Genomic DNA, 12,168 nt, shown 5'->3' with positions numbered 1-12,168 from the left:
AACAATGATCGTGTGTGAAAGCGATTCCGGCCCTTTTTGCTGCATTAAGGAAGCTAACGAAAGCCGTCCCCAAAGCCAGTTGGAATGGTAATTGATTGAATTTGCCTATTTAATGGTGTGAATAAAGAAAATAATTTATAAATCGTTTCTTGGTGTATAAATCCGAAAATTCTTCACATCAACATTTCATTTTTAATTTGAAATAAAAAAAAACCCTCAATGATTTATTTTTCCAATAATAATAATTTTGTAATTCTCTTCTTCTTCTTCTTCTTCGTTTTAGTTTTTTTGGCCAGAGAATGAAACTCTATAACACCACTTTTCACTTCATTCGATTTAGCGTACGCGGTTCATAGATATGTGTACAGTGTTGCCAATTTGAAATTTTAGATTTTGAATTTCGCTTTTTCTAGAAAGCTCAGAATTTCTTTCATTCGATTTTCGTCGAAATCTCGAATCAACTCGAGAAGGCTGCTGAATTTGTCCCAATCATAATAATTCCGTAGATGATTGTACTTTATGCAGTTTAGAATAGCATGTTCACTAGTGAAAGGTACTTCACAAAGATCACAGATTGATGTGTCTCGTACTCGCATTATTCCTAACCAATATGGTGAGAAATCGTGGCCACTTAAAAGACGATTCATTATTCGAACCTGAATATTATTCAGATTGGTATTCCAATACCAAGGCTTTTCATTATACGAAGATTGAAAACGATAGAACTTCGTTCCCTTATTTGTTATGGTTGCATATTCCTGGTACCATTCATTAATTGAATGAAACCATTCTTTTTTCGCTATGAGTGTCTTGTCACTCAGACGCAATTTGTTTATCATAACGCATGGACTCGATAATCCTTGCTTGGCTAATTGATCCGCTTTCTCGTTCCCGACTATTTGGATGTGTGCTGGTATCCATTGAATAGTCGTTCTTTTCAACTCAGCTAGCGTTAGTATCTGGTATGTCAACTCATCGAATTCATTTAATTCAAGGTGGCTTTTCAATATCATACATGATGCTTGTGAGTCTGTGAGAATCAGGTTTCTGGTTGTGGCTTCTAAATCTATATTTTCTAGTGCTGTTTTTATCGCAATCAGTTCAGCTGTAGTGATTGAGACTTCATTAGCCAATTGTATACTAATTTCTTTGTTGTTGTATAATTCAAAAACTCCTATTCCACACTTATCTTTGCTTTTTGAAGCATCCGTGAAAATTAAATTGTAGCAAGGGTATTGTGTGTTGAGCATGTTCGTAACTTCTTTTCTCATTACATCTGCTGACTGTTGCTTTTTTCTAATCTGTGTTTCTTTGATTTGTTCTTGGACTGTGACGGTGATTTGTTTATCATTAATTCTTCGCTGTATGTATATTTGTTGAAATTCATTTGCATTCTTAAGAAATACTTGTTCAAGGAAACTGTATTGTCTTTCCAAATTTCCTGTTCTACTTTCTAACGATTGTAGTTGTTGCGCTATTAAATCGTTTCGATAAATATGCTGTGTAATACGTTTTTTTGCAAGATAGATTCTCTTAAGGTGTAGTGGGCCTTCACCTGAGATGGCTGCCAAAGTATTTATAGGTGTCGACTTTGAACAACCAGTCGCGATTCTGAGGCATTGTCTGTTTGTCACTTCTAGTTTGTTGATGTAAGTCTTATTTATTCCTCCGTAAATTGTCGAGCCATAATTTAGAAAGTTTCCATATAGAGCTTTATGGTATAGCATCATTACTCGCGGAGTAGCTCCACTTTTGATGCTTCCTATGATTTTAAGCATTTTTTGCCTTTCGTGTACTTTTTCAATAATTGTTTTTACGTGTGTGCCATATTTTAGGTTTTGGTCTAATATTATTCCCAGGTACTTATAATTCCTGACTGTTTCCAGTAATTCACCATTTATCTCAAGGTTTAGTGCTTTATCACTGTTTTTAAAAATCATTGCTTTAGTTTTTGAGCAATTGATAATTAGTCCTAGATTTGATGCTTTACTGACAAAAACATTTATTAGTTGTTGCATTTTTTCAATTGCTCGATTCTCATTTTTAAGTCTCACCAACTTGAAGAAGTCATCGGCGAATTGAAGGGTTAGTTCATTGGGGTCTAAGTTTGTTTCATGGAGGCTTGAGGTGTATATATTGAAAAGAGTTGGAGAGAGAACATCTCCTTGCGGTAATCCACTAGAAACTACGTGTTCCACTCGTCCTTCTTCCGTGTTGATAATAGTTTTTCTATTTATAAGAAAATTGTATATCCACGTAACAGTGTCTGGACTGAAGTTATTTTCTTTCATTATATCTCGTAGTTTATAGACATTGATAGAATTGAAAGCATTTTTAAAATCGAAAAATACTCCAATTACTGTCATCCCTTTTCTTTTGCTTTCCATAATGAAGTTTGTGGCATATGTAACGCAGTGTTCTGTTGACATATTTTTACGAAAACCGAAGGATGTTTCTGGGAGAATTTTAGATGTTTGTAATTTTTTGTTGATATCTTCTAGTACTACTGTGTTCAGAGTTTTAGTAATGGTAGAAATCAGAGCGATAGGCCTATAAGATGCTACTTCTTCTGCTGGTTTTTCTGGTTTCACTATAGGAATAATTTTTATTTCTTTCAAGTGTTCTTGAAGACATCCCTTTCTCCACATTTCATTCATACAATCTACGATTTTTGCTGTAGTTTTCCAATCCAAATGTCTCAGCATATCATAGGTTAGGTAATCAGTTCCTGGAGACGATCTTGCTGGTTTTTTTCCTATTATAGATGTCCATTTAGTTGTGTTAATAATGGCGGATCTGGTTCCTTCAGCGGGAGGAATATTGTTTTCTGTTCTACTATCTCCAAAGTTTAAAACCAAGAAATTATTAGCTAGCTGTTTGTTTTGTAGGATACAGTTATTATTTGGGTTTTTAGTTGGTAAGGTTTTCAGATTTTTGACTAGTTTCCAATTGTGTCTCATGTTTTGAGGATCAATTGAAGCTGATAGTTCTTGGAGTTTTTCCCTGATGTGTGTTATTTTTGCCTTTTGAAATTTTGCTGAGGTTTTCTTCCACTCTATTAAGTTTGTATTGTTACAACATTCATGGTATCTTTTTAGTGCATTTTGTTTTTCTGAATAGAGTTTTGTTAGATCATCGCTCCAATAGTATTTGGCTGAATGATCGCTTGTTTTTTTATTATTTGTCAGTATCACTTTAGCTTTTCCTGCTAGTTCTTGAAGATCTTCAAACTCCCAGTGTTCTATTTTTGCAATTTCCTCTCCTATTGATTTTCTGTCATAATACGTTTTAAGTTTTTTTTTCCACTGAAGTTGGGCAGTTATTTTAACAAATAGATGACCACTTCCACCAAAGGATTTTTGTTGCGTTGACCATTTGATTGTGTTATATAAATTCGCAGAACAAAATGTTAGATCGATAGCACTAAAACGTTGATTATTAACACCAGGGATAAAAGTTTTTTCTCCATTATTAAGTAATAGTAGATTAGAATCAACTATAGCTTCATGTATAATTCTTCCTTTACCTTGAGTTGTTTCACAGCCCCATATTTCGTGGTGGCTGTTGAAATCCCCTCCTATAATCACTTTATTATAATTGTTTAATTCTTGTAATAAAGTTTCCATAGCGGTTTTCAATTCATCTATGTGAATACGAGGATTAACATACACAACAACTAGCACAATATCCAACTTGGTCATCTTAATACCTAATGTTTCAAATTTCTCAGTAGTCGTCAGATTTAGTTTAAAAAATGGGAATTGATCACAGATATAAATAGCCACTCCTCCATGAGAATCTTCTCGTGGAGAGAGTATGCTATGGTAGCCTCTTATGGTGTAACGATTTGAAGTGCTTTGATTCGGGTTCACCCAGATCTCCGATAATAAAGCTGCTTCATATTTGTTTGTGTTAAGCTCGTGTATTAATTCGTTCTTGTTTTTATAAAGACTTTGTATGTTTGTTTGAAGAATTTCAAATTTGGTCTCCATACTTGATTTTGTGTTATGGACCACCTTCTTGGTGGTCAGCAATGTTTTTCAGCTCCCCAACAATGCTGGCTGTGATCTCATCACCTGTTACTCCATGGTTTTTAAGAATTTCAGCTATTTTTTCAATTAAACAAGTGATCATAGCATCATACTCTTGTCTTTTGTAATTCTCAATCTAATTTGATTTTATTGTTTTGACAGAAATTTAGAATCATTTTTAAAAAAGGTGTATTTTAGTTTCAATCAAACGATAAGTTCAAATCGAATCGATGTTTTTTGTCAGTGTTATCAAAAATATATTTGTGCTTTTTCCCAACCAAAATTTTTATTATTTTTGGTCGAAATCTTATTATTTTTAAAATATATTTTTCTGCGTGTTGGCTCGCGCATGACTGTTTGTGATTTCACACACTTTTTCCTTAATCTGCGAATTCGTATAATGTGTAAATTTCAAACTTGCATGGTGTGTGAAAACCACACTCGAGTTTGACAGCTCCATATATTTGCAGATAATGTGTGAAACTATTTTGCAAAATGTGTGAAATGATTTATCAGTGCAGAGCAAATTAATTTGGTCTGTTTCAGATTGGCCCTGCACTGAAAAAAATATTGATAGTTATCTCGGTAAATTTTACCTTTTTATTATTTTCCGTGCAAACAAATCTTCACACTGCCCTCTACATGTGGTTTTTTAAAACCACATGGGTATAAACAAATTCTCACACTGCTCTCTACATGTGATTTTGAGTTAGTTTAGATTTAGTTGCGGTTGCGGTGTAATGATTGACGGTGTAATCGATTTCCCTTGAAGTTGAAAACATTGACAGCCTAAACAAAAAAAATTGAACAACATTTTAGAAATTTTCGACGTAAAATTTTTAATTTATCTTCGTATTAAAGTTCAGAAGTTCTAAATTGAATATGGAATCATCAACGCAAGGTGCCTCTTCTTCGGAAGCGACGAAAGATCCAGCAGAATCTTCTGGGAATATCGAGGAAATTGAGCAAAAGGATGTGCTTGAATATGTCGCAGAACTTTCCACCAAGTATGAACAGAAATCGACAATGCGTGCGGCTAATGTGTCCCCCGAAAGGCCTTCGGAATCCTTCTTTAGTCGGTGCGATTCGAGCCTCAAAAGAAACACGGCTTTCGTGAAAAAGTTGAAACAATTCACTGCGGCTCAGCTGGATGGTTTGTTGCGGGACATGTCTGATCTGAACCTGACCAAGTACATTTCCGAAGTTAGTGCAGCAATTGTCGAAGCTAAGCTCAAAATGAGTGATGTAGGACCAGCTCTGGTTCTGTGCAGCAAGTTGCATCAGCTATATGTAGATTTCAGTGGAAGTTTTTTCGAAAGTTGGCAGAAAATCCTGCACGTGAAAGCTGGAGAGAAAATTGCCAACCCTAGCAAGATGCGGGTGGATTTAAGATTTTATGGTGAACTTATCAGTGTGGGTATTTTCACCAATAAAACAGGACTGCCACTGTTAGGAGCATGCTTAACGGCACTGATTTCACAGGTAAATTTTCCGTATTCCTTGTAATAATGTTAATTTTGTACCTTTACAATTCAGCCTCACGTTTTGCTTTTGATTTTTGTTTATCATTTTCATTAATTTGAAATTTGGATTTTTTTAGGATAAAGAAGAGCATAGTAATTTGTCCATCATCTTGTCGTTCTGTCGACATTGTGGAGATGAATACGCCGGTCTGGTTCCTAAAAGGATCAAAGAACTGGCTAAAAAACACGCGATAGCTATTCCCAGCTCAAGTCTGCTAACGGCTGATAAGCAACAAAATGTGCGAAATTTACTAAAAGATTATTATCAAACGCTTTGCGAGCATCTGAAAAATGAACACAAACAGCTGCAATATGCGGAAAAATCTAAACGAAGATTGCTCGAATCCAAAGGAGAAATTCCGAACGATAAGAAAGAGCAAATCGAGATGCTTCAAAACAGCTACGATAAGCTGCTCTCGTCGACGCAATCGATGGCAGATCTGTTGAATGAGAACCTACCGGAGCTTACGATTGAAGTTGAATCCGGCCCATCAGAGGGTAACGTCATTGACAACATAGGTGATGAGCAATTTGCAAATTTGGATCCCTGGGGTGATGAAGATACCAAAAACTTTTACGTAAATCTTCCGGATCTTAGGCAGTTTCTGCCTAACTATTGCGGAAAAAAGGATGAAGTTGTGTCGGACGAACCGGCCATGACAGAGGAGGTGTTGGATATGGAAGTAGAGCCAGAAACAGATGCAGACGACACAGTGGAGCTTCCTCCTGAGTTGTCGGAATCTGCAGAAGTAGAAGAAGAATCCAATACTGCTCCCAGTACTCCCCATCATCATGCTAATCGCGAGTATTTTGAAAGTTTTATTGTAAATTTACAAAATTGTGTCAACACCGAGCTGATCGATTCGGCAGCCATTGATTTTTTATTAACTTTGAACACGAAAAATAACCGGAAACGGATTGTAAAAGTTTTGTTCAATGTCCAGCGAACGCGCCTTGATTTGCTTCCGATGTATGCTCGCTTTGCGGCCATCGTCAACCTGGTTTCGCCGGATGTAGCAGTTGATTTATGTCAGATGTTGAAGGTAGATTTCAAATATCAAATAAAGAAGAAGGATCAGATCAATATCGAAACCAAAATTAAGGTTGTGCGCTATATCGGGGAGCTGGTCAAATTTGGCATTTACAACAAAATAGAAGCTCTCTTCTGTTTGAAATGCTTGTTGCACAACTTTCAACATCATCACATCGAGATGACTTGTGCGTTTTTGGAAGTTTGTGGAATTTATCTGTATAACTCGAGGTAAGCATAATTTTTCCTATGGTTTGAGTTGTTGAGAAAACTATTTCCGACTTCTATTATCGAATCTTTTGTTTGCTTTGAGATAGTCATAGTTAACATGATATTTCCTCATGAAATCATAAATATTTATTTATGTTTTACAGAGAGAGTCGTCTGCGCACCAATGTTTATCTGGAGCAAATGATGCGTCTGAAAACAAACACCACAATGGACAGTCGTCACGCGCAACAGGTCGAGACGGCGTACTATCTGGTGAAGCAACCGGAAGGTATGCGCATTCAGCGAAAGGTTCGCCCTATACTCCACACCTATATTCGCCATTTGGTATTTGAAGAGCTCAACAAATCCAATGTGGACAAAATGATTAAACTGTTGCGCCGCCTGAATTGGGACGATCGAGAAACGCACGACTATGCTGTCAAGTGTCTGTCCAAAGCGTACAATATTCGGTATCATTTGATCCGTAGTTTGGCAGATTTAGTGTCCGGTTTGAGTTCATATCAGGAGAAAGCTGTCATTCGAGTTATTGACGCCGTGTTTGAAGACATTCGAGCAGGGTTAGAGATTCACGACACGAAATTAGCCCAACGAAGGATAGCTATTGCCAAATACTTGGGAGAGTTATACAACTATAGACTGGTAGAGTCGGGAAATGTGCTGAATACGCTCTACTCTATCATTTCGCTGGGAGTCAGCTTCAGCCATGAGGTTCCGTCTGATGTAGATCCGCCAGGAAGTTTGTTTAGATTAAAGCTAGTTTGCGTACTGCTAGACACTTGTGGACAGTATTTCACAAGCGCGTCCAGTCGGAAACGCTTGGACTATTTTCTGATATTTTTCCAACATTACTATTGGTTCAAAAAGTCAGACCCTATATTCACGAACGATGCTAATAAAGATTTGTTTCCTATTCTCGTTGACCACATGTATAAGGTATGAACAAAGATAGTGTTATACGTAAGTATAATCCAGTTTAATTAATTTGTTTTTTTAAGGAATGCTTTAAAAATTTGCGACCAAAACTCAAACTGTATGCCAGTTATGACGCCGCAAAGGATGCTGTTGAAGGATTGCGCAAGAAGCTGTACCCGGAACTTTTGGCTATGAAAGATGACGATGACAAGAGTTTGAAAACCATTCCGGAGAACGATACTGATGATAAGGATGACACGGTGACGGAAGACTGCACATCAGAGGCTTTTGGCGAGTCCGACGACGACGATGACAAGCCCAGAAATGCTAGGGACGAAGATGAAGATGTAATTGATGCAGACGATTTAGATAACGACTACGATGATGATGAAAACGGTTTTGATGCTGATTTGGATGGTATAGTTAAGGATTCACCTCCGGAGAAAACTGCAGAAGATCTGGAGTTTGAAAAAGAATTCGAACGAATGGCAACGGAGAGTTTCCTTGAGCGACTTAAAGAACCGTCTAAATTGAATAGTAAAGACATTCCAGTACCGATCACCATGCGGAGTAGCAATACTAAAAAGACCTATGAGCAGCTACAGGTTGATTGTAATGGTGTTATCGATTTTCCTTTAACTTATTATCTTTTTTTTCTTGCAGGATAATAATATAGAAAAGCCAGACACGGTTCCATTCGTATTAATGGTTCGAGGTAAGGGTAAACAGCAGCAGTACAAAACGTTTGAAGCTCCCTCAACCAGTCAGCTGGCAATCTATTTGAAAGATCAAGAACAAAAACAAAAGGAAGAAAATGACAGCGTTAAACGCTTAACACTCAACATTACCGAACGGCTCGAAGAGGAAGATTATCAGGAGTCGTTACTAGCGAGCCAACGCTCACCGGCTAGCAACAGGATACGGATACAGAAACCACCAAAATTCAAACACCCGAAAGGGGCCCCCGATGTTGATGCAATCTTTCACTAAAAGCGTAGCTTTATTCAAAAACATAGTTCTAAGCGTTTCGCTTTAATTAAATTATTTAACGTACTTAGTCTAGATTTCAAAAACGTTGGATTCGAAAACCTGGAAATAAAACATTACGTAACTTTTTCCAAAGCAAGCAAAATGTCTAACTTTATTTTACACTATTACAGTATCGGTAACAATAGAATTCGATTCATTTCTCTTCTACGAGGGGTCCAATTAATATTTTATCGTATTATTAACTGGAAACGAACGGCGCAATCCCATACACTTTTCGCGATCGATGAACAGTGCGTCGACCTTTTGCTTGAGATTGTGCTCTAGCTGGGATTTTGTCTTCAACAGCTGCTGATGCTGAGCTTCGGCTTCCTGCAGTTTTCGATGCAAGGTTGAGATCGAATCCTGGATGTGGCAGACCTCCTCCACCAAGCGTAGGTGAGCATTGTCACTGAAAATTGAAAAACGAGAATAGTTTTAATTAGTTGAACCTTTTTTTTTGTTGTGCTGCATATTAAATCTTACCGGCACATTTCGATTCCAGGCCGGTGAGCTCGGGCCTCCAGGCGTGTATGAGCCACTTTCATCGGATTGGATTTATCATTGATGGCCTTGCGCAACAACTCAATGTGCTTCTCGACGTCAAAGATTTCTTGTTGTGTCTGGGAACAAAAAGATTTGGAATAACAATAAAAAAAAATATTAAGAATTTAATTCGTTTCACGATTTTTAGAATACATTTATTTCAAAAAAATTGATTTCGTTAATTGATGCCTTTTATGGTCATTTTGGCGTTTTCTTTTGTCTTGCTTATTGCTTTATTTGAAGTTTTTTGTAAGTTTGATAATATTTATTATTTTATCACTTTTATTCTTTTCATTCTTGTGTTTTTTGTTAAGTACATATTTTTAAAGATTGTATACCGATCGGCATAAAGTTATTTGGCATAATGGCCGTTTGGCATAATGGACGTTTGGCATTATGGTCATTTGGCATAATGGCTGTTTGGCATAACATAATTCAGAATTCAGAAGAAACTCCTTTAAAATGAGAGCTGCAGCTTGAGTTTCGAATTGCAATACAAAGATGATTTCATCTTATTTACTGAGATTTGATTTCTTAATTCATTTTCAAGATCTGAAATTTTAACGCTTTTTTATAAGCTTAATGAGTTTGGTATTTATACCAAAATATATGTTTTACAGTTATGAATTCTTTACCCTCTTTCTTTTTCAAAGGATGGAATGGCTCGAGAACTACCATAAAAATATTGATAGTATCTTAATACCGTCACGTGCCACGAAACAGTAGTCTCGTCATTTTACCGCCGAAACAAACATCGCAAGTATGTTGATTGCCACAATCGTAAACCTCCATGCCAGAACTCTAATTAACAATTAGGAGGAATAATTAACAATAATAACCTAACTAACAATATTCCTCCAATTTGCTAAGTACATGGTAACCGCTCTCCAACTTCTCGGGCATCCCACATATGCCAGATCACGCTCCACTTGATCTAACCACTTCGCTTCATTCCTACCGGATCGTAGCGAACACCTGTTTTTCAGGACAGTCGTCCGGTATTCTAGCAACATGTCCTGCTCAGCGTATCCGTCCAGCCTTCGCCACCTCTGGATACTGGGTTCGCCGTAGAGTCACGCGAGCTCGTGGTTCATCCTTCGCCTCCACAGAGAAACGGAGGTTCTCATGCACGCCACCAAAGATGGTTTTTAACATGCGTCGCTCGAATACTCCGAGTGTACGCAGGTCCTCCTCGAGCAATATCCATGCCTCGTGCCCGTAGAGAACAACAGTTACTGGTCTGATGAACGTCATATATAGGTTACACTTCGTTCGAGGGTTAAGTCTTCTCGACCGCAGTAGTTTGTGGAGTCCATAGTAGGCACGACTTCCGCTGATATTTCACCGCCGGATCTCACGGCTGGTGTCATTGCTTACGGTCACCAGTGAGCCGAGATCGACAAAGTCTTCGACTATCTCCAGCTCGTCGCCGTCGATCGTGACCTTGTTATTACTGGACAAGCGGGTTCGATCGGTCTCGGATCCACAGGCCAGCATATACTTCTTCTTGGACGTATTAATCATTAACCTAATCCTTCCTGATTTGCGTTTCACTTTGCGATAGATCTCCTCCACCTCCGCAGATGATCTGCCGTCTATATCAATGTCTTTGGCAAATAAGTTGACTGGATCTGTTGAATATCGTGTCCCACATTTCGCCCACTGCTCGTCGAATAATACCTTCTAGCGCCCCGTTGAACATCAAGCAGAATAGACTGCGTGATTCGAATGAACTCGACAATTCACCCGAAATCCGCACACAGCACTGCGTTCCATACATCGTCGCCTTGATCAGTCTGGTCTGGTCAGTTTCCCGGAGGAGCCGTTTTAGTCCATGTTTTTTTCATACACGGAAAAAAATTGCGTTGCTATTCCAAAGACGTTGTCATGATAATTTTACCATTTCTGCGTTATAGTATTTTCAACCACGCAATTTTTAACATCAATTTTGTAAAAGTGCACATGAAACATTATTGAAATTACTATGTACCTGGTAATTCTCGATAACTGTCAATGTTTGTTGTCGAAAATACTATGGTCATGATGATTTCATCATAATTTCTATTACAACTAGCGTCCGCATAGTAATTTAGACATTGTGGCACCAATTCATATCAACAAAATACTACGCACATGGTACTTTTGAGAACAAAACATATTTGACTCAAAAACATCAGTGCGTATGATAATTTTACTATGGAAAACATTCTTGTTGTTTATACTTATTCAGGATCATTAATCATCAAACCCGCGAGTAAACTAACAAATTTTGAGCTGCTTTCAAGTTTCATAACCTAGAAAAAATCTTTCCAGAGCATCGGGAGAACACACTAACATTGACCGACGTGTGTCGGAAGTGTGAATTTCAATGTTTAACATGAAGTCATAATGCATGCATGCAAATAAACAAACAAACATGCATAGTAATTTTACTAATCAAATCAAGCTCCTTGTGCATACTAAGTTTTATCATGAAACATATCAATTTTACTAGGCACAAAGTTAAACCATGCATCATTTCATTGACAATTTTACTAAAACGCAGTCGAATTTACTATGCGCAGCCAAATTGAGCACATGGTAAAAATAGCTATGCTTAAGGTATTATAAACAACAAAACATATTTGACTCAAAAATATGGTTGCCTGTTGTTCATTTAAACCACGGATTTAGTAGTTTCACTATGCTTTTTTTTGTGTGTAGCTAGTCACGATCGATCGTGTCTTATGCGGCTTTAAAGTCGATGAATAGATGGTGCGTAGGGACTTGGTGTTCACGGCATTTTTGGAGGATTTGCCGTAACGTGAAGAATGAAGCCGGCCTGATGACTTCCCACGAATCAGTTTGCTTGTGGCGTTAGGCGGCGGAG

The 12,168-nt window shown here is 37.6% G+C and overlaps 2 protein-coding genes across 3 annotated transcripts in view; one reads left to right on the top strand and one right to left on the bottom strand.

Moving 5' to 3' along the window:
- Positions 1-4,814: 4,814 nt before the first annotated feature.
- Positions 4,815-8,858, top strand: LOC129738814 (regulator of nonsense transcripts 2). Its single transcript, XM_055730111.1, has 5 exons — positions 4,815-5,513; positions 5,632-6,815; positions 6,959-7,748; positions 7,811-8,332; positions 8,391-8,858. The coding sequence occupies exons 1-5, from the start codon at positions 4,914-4,916 to the stop codon at positions 8,715-8,717; spliced, it is 3,423 nt and encodes a 1,140-aa protein (XP_055586086.1). The 5' UTR covers positions 4,815-4,913; the 3' UTR covers positions 8,718-8,858.
- The window catches only part of LOC129738816 (tektin-3-like), a 61,623-nt gene continuing 58,290 nt past the window's right edge, over positions 8,836-12,168 (bottom strand). For both annotated transcript variants that reach the window (XM_055730114.1, XM_055730115.1), the window contains exons 5-6: positions 9,240-9,376; positions 8,836-9,165 (exon numbers count right to left, since the gene is read on the bottom strand). In XM_055730114.1, the coding sequence (XP_055586089.1) occupies positions 8,937-9,165; positions 9,240-9,376 (366 nt within the window). In that variant the 3' untranslated portion in view covers positions 8,836-8,936. The remainder of the gene's footprint in view (positions 9,166-9,239; positions 9,377-12,168) is intronic.

Source organism: Uranotaenia lowii, chromosome 1 (genome assembly GCF_029784155.1).
Source record: "Uranotaenia lowii strain MFRU-FL chromosome 1, ASM2978415v1, whole genome shotgun sequence".
In the NCBI taxonomy this organism is placed as follows: Eukaryota; Metazoa; Arthropoda; class Insecta; order Diptera; family Culicidae; genus Uranotaenia; species Uranotaenia lowii.
The sequence above is the reverse complement of the archived record's forward strand: the minus strand, read 5'-3'. Positions and strand labels throughout refer to the sequence as shown.

Excerpts from the sequence above, each read along its gene's own strand:
- LOC129738814 (XM_055730111.1), top strand. The coding sequence starts at position 4,914 with ATGGAATCATCAACGCAAGGTGCCTCTTCTTCGGAAGCGACGAAAGAT. Across the intron at positions 7,749-7,810 it reads TCGTTGACCACATGTATAAG|GAATGCTTTAAAAATTTGCG; the intron begins GTATGAACAAAG and ends TGTTTTTTTAAG. Across the intron at positions 8,333-8,390 it reads AGACCTATGAGCAGCTACAG|GATAATAATATAGAAAAGCC; the intron begins GTTGATTGTAAT and ends TTTTTCTTGCAG.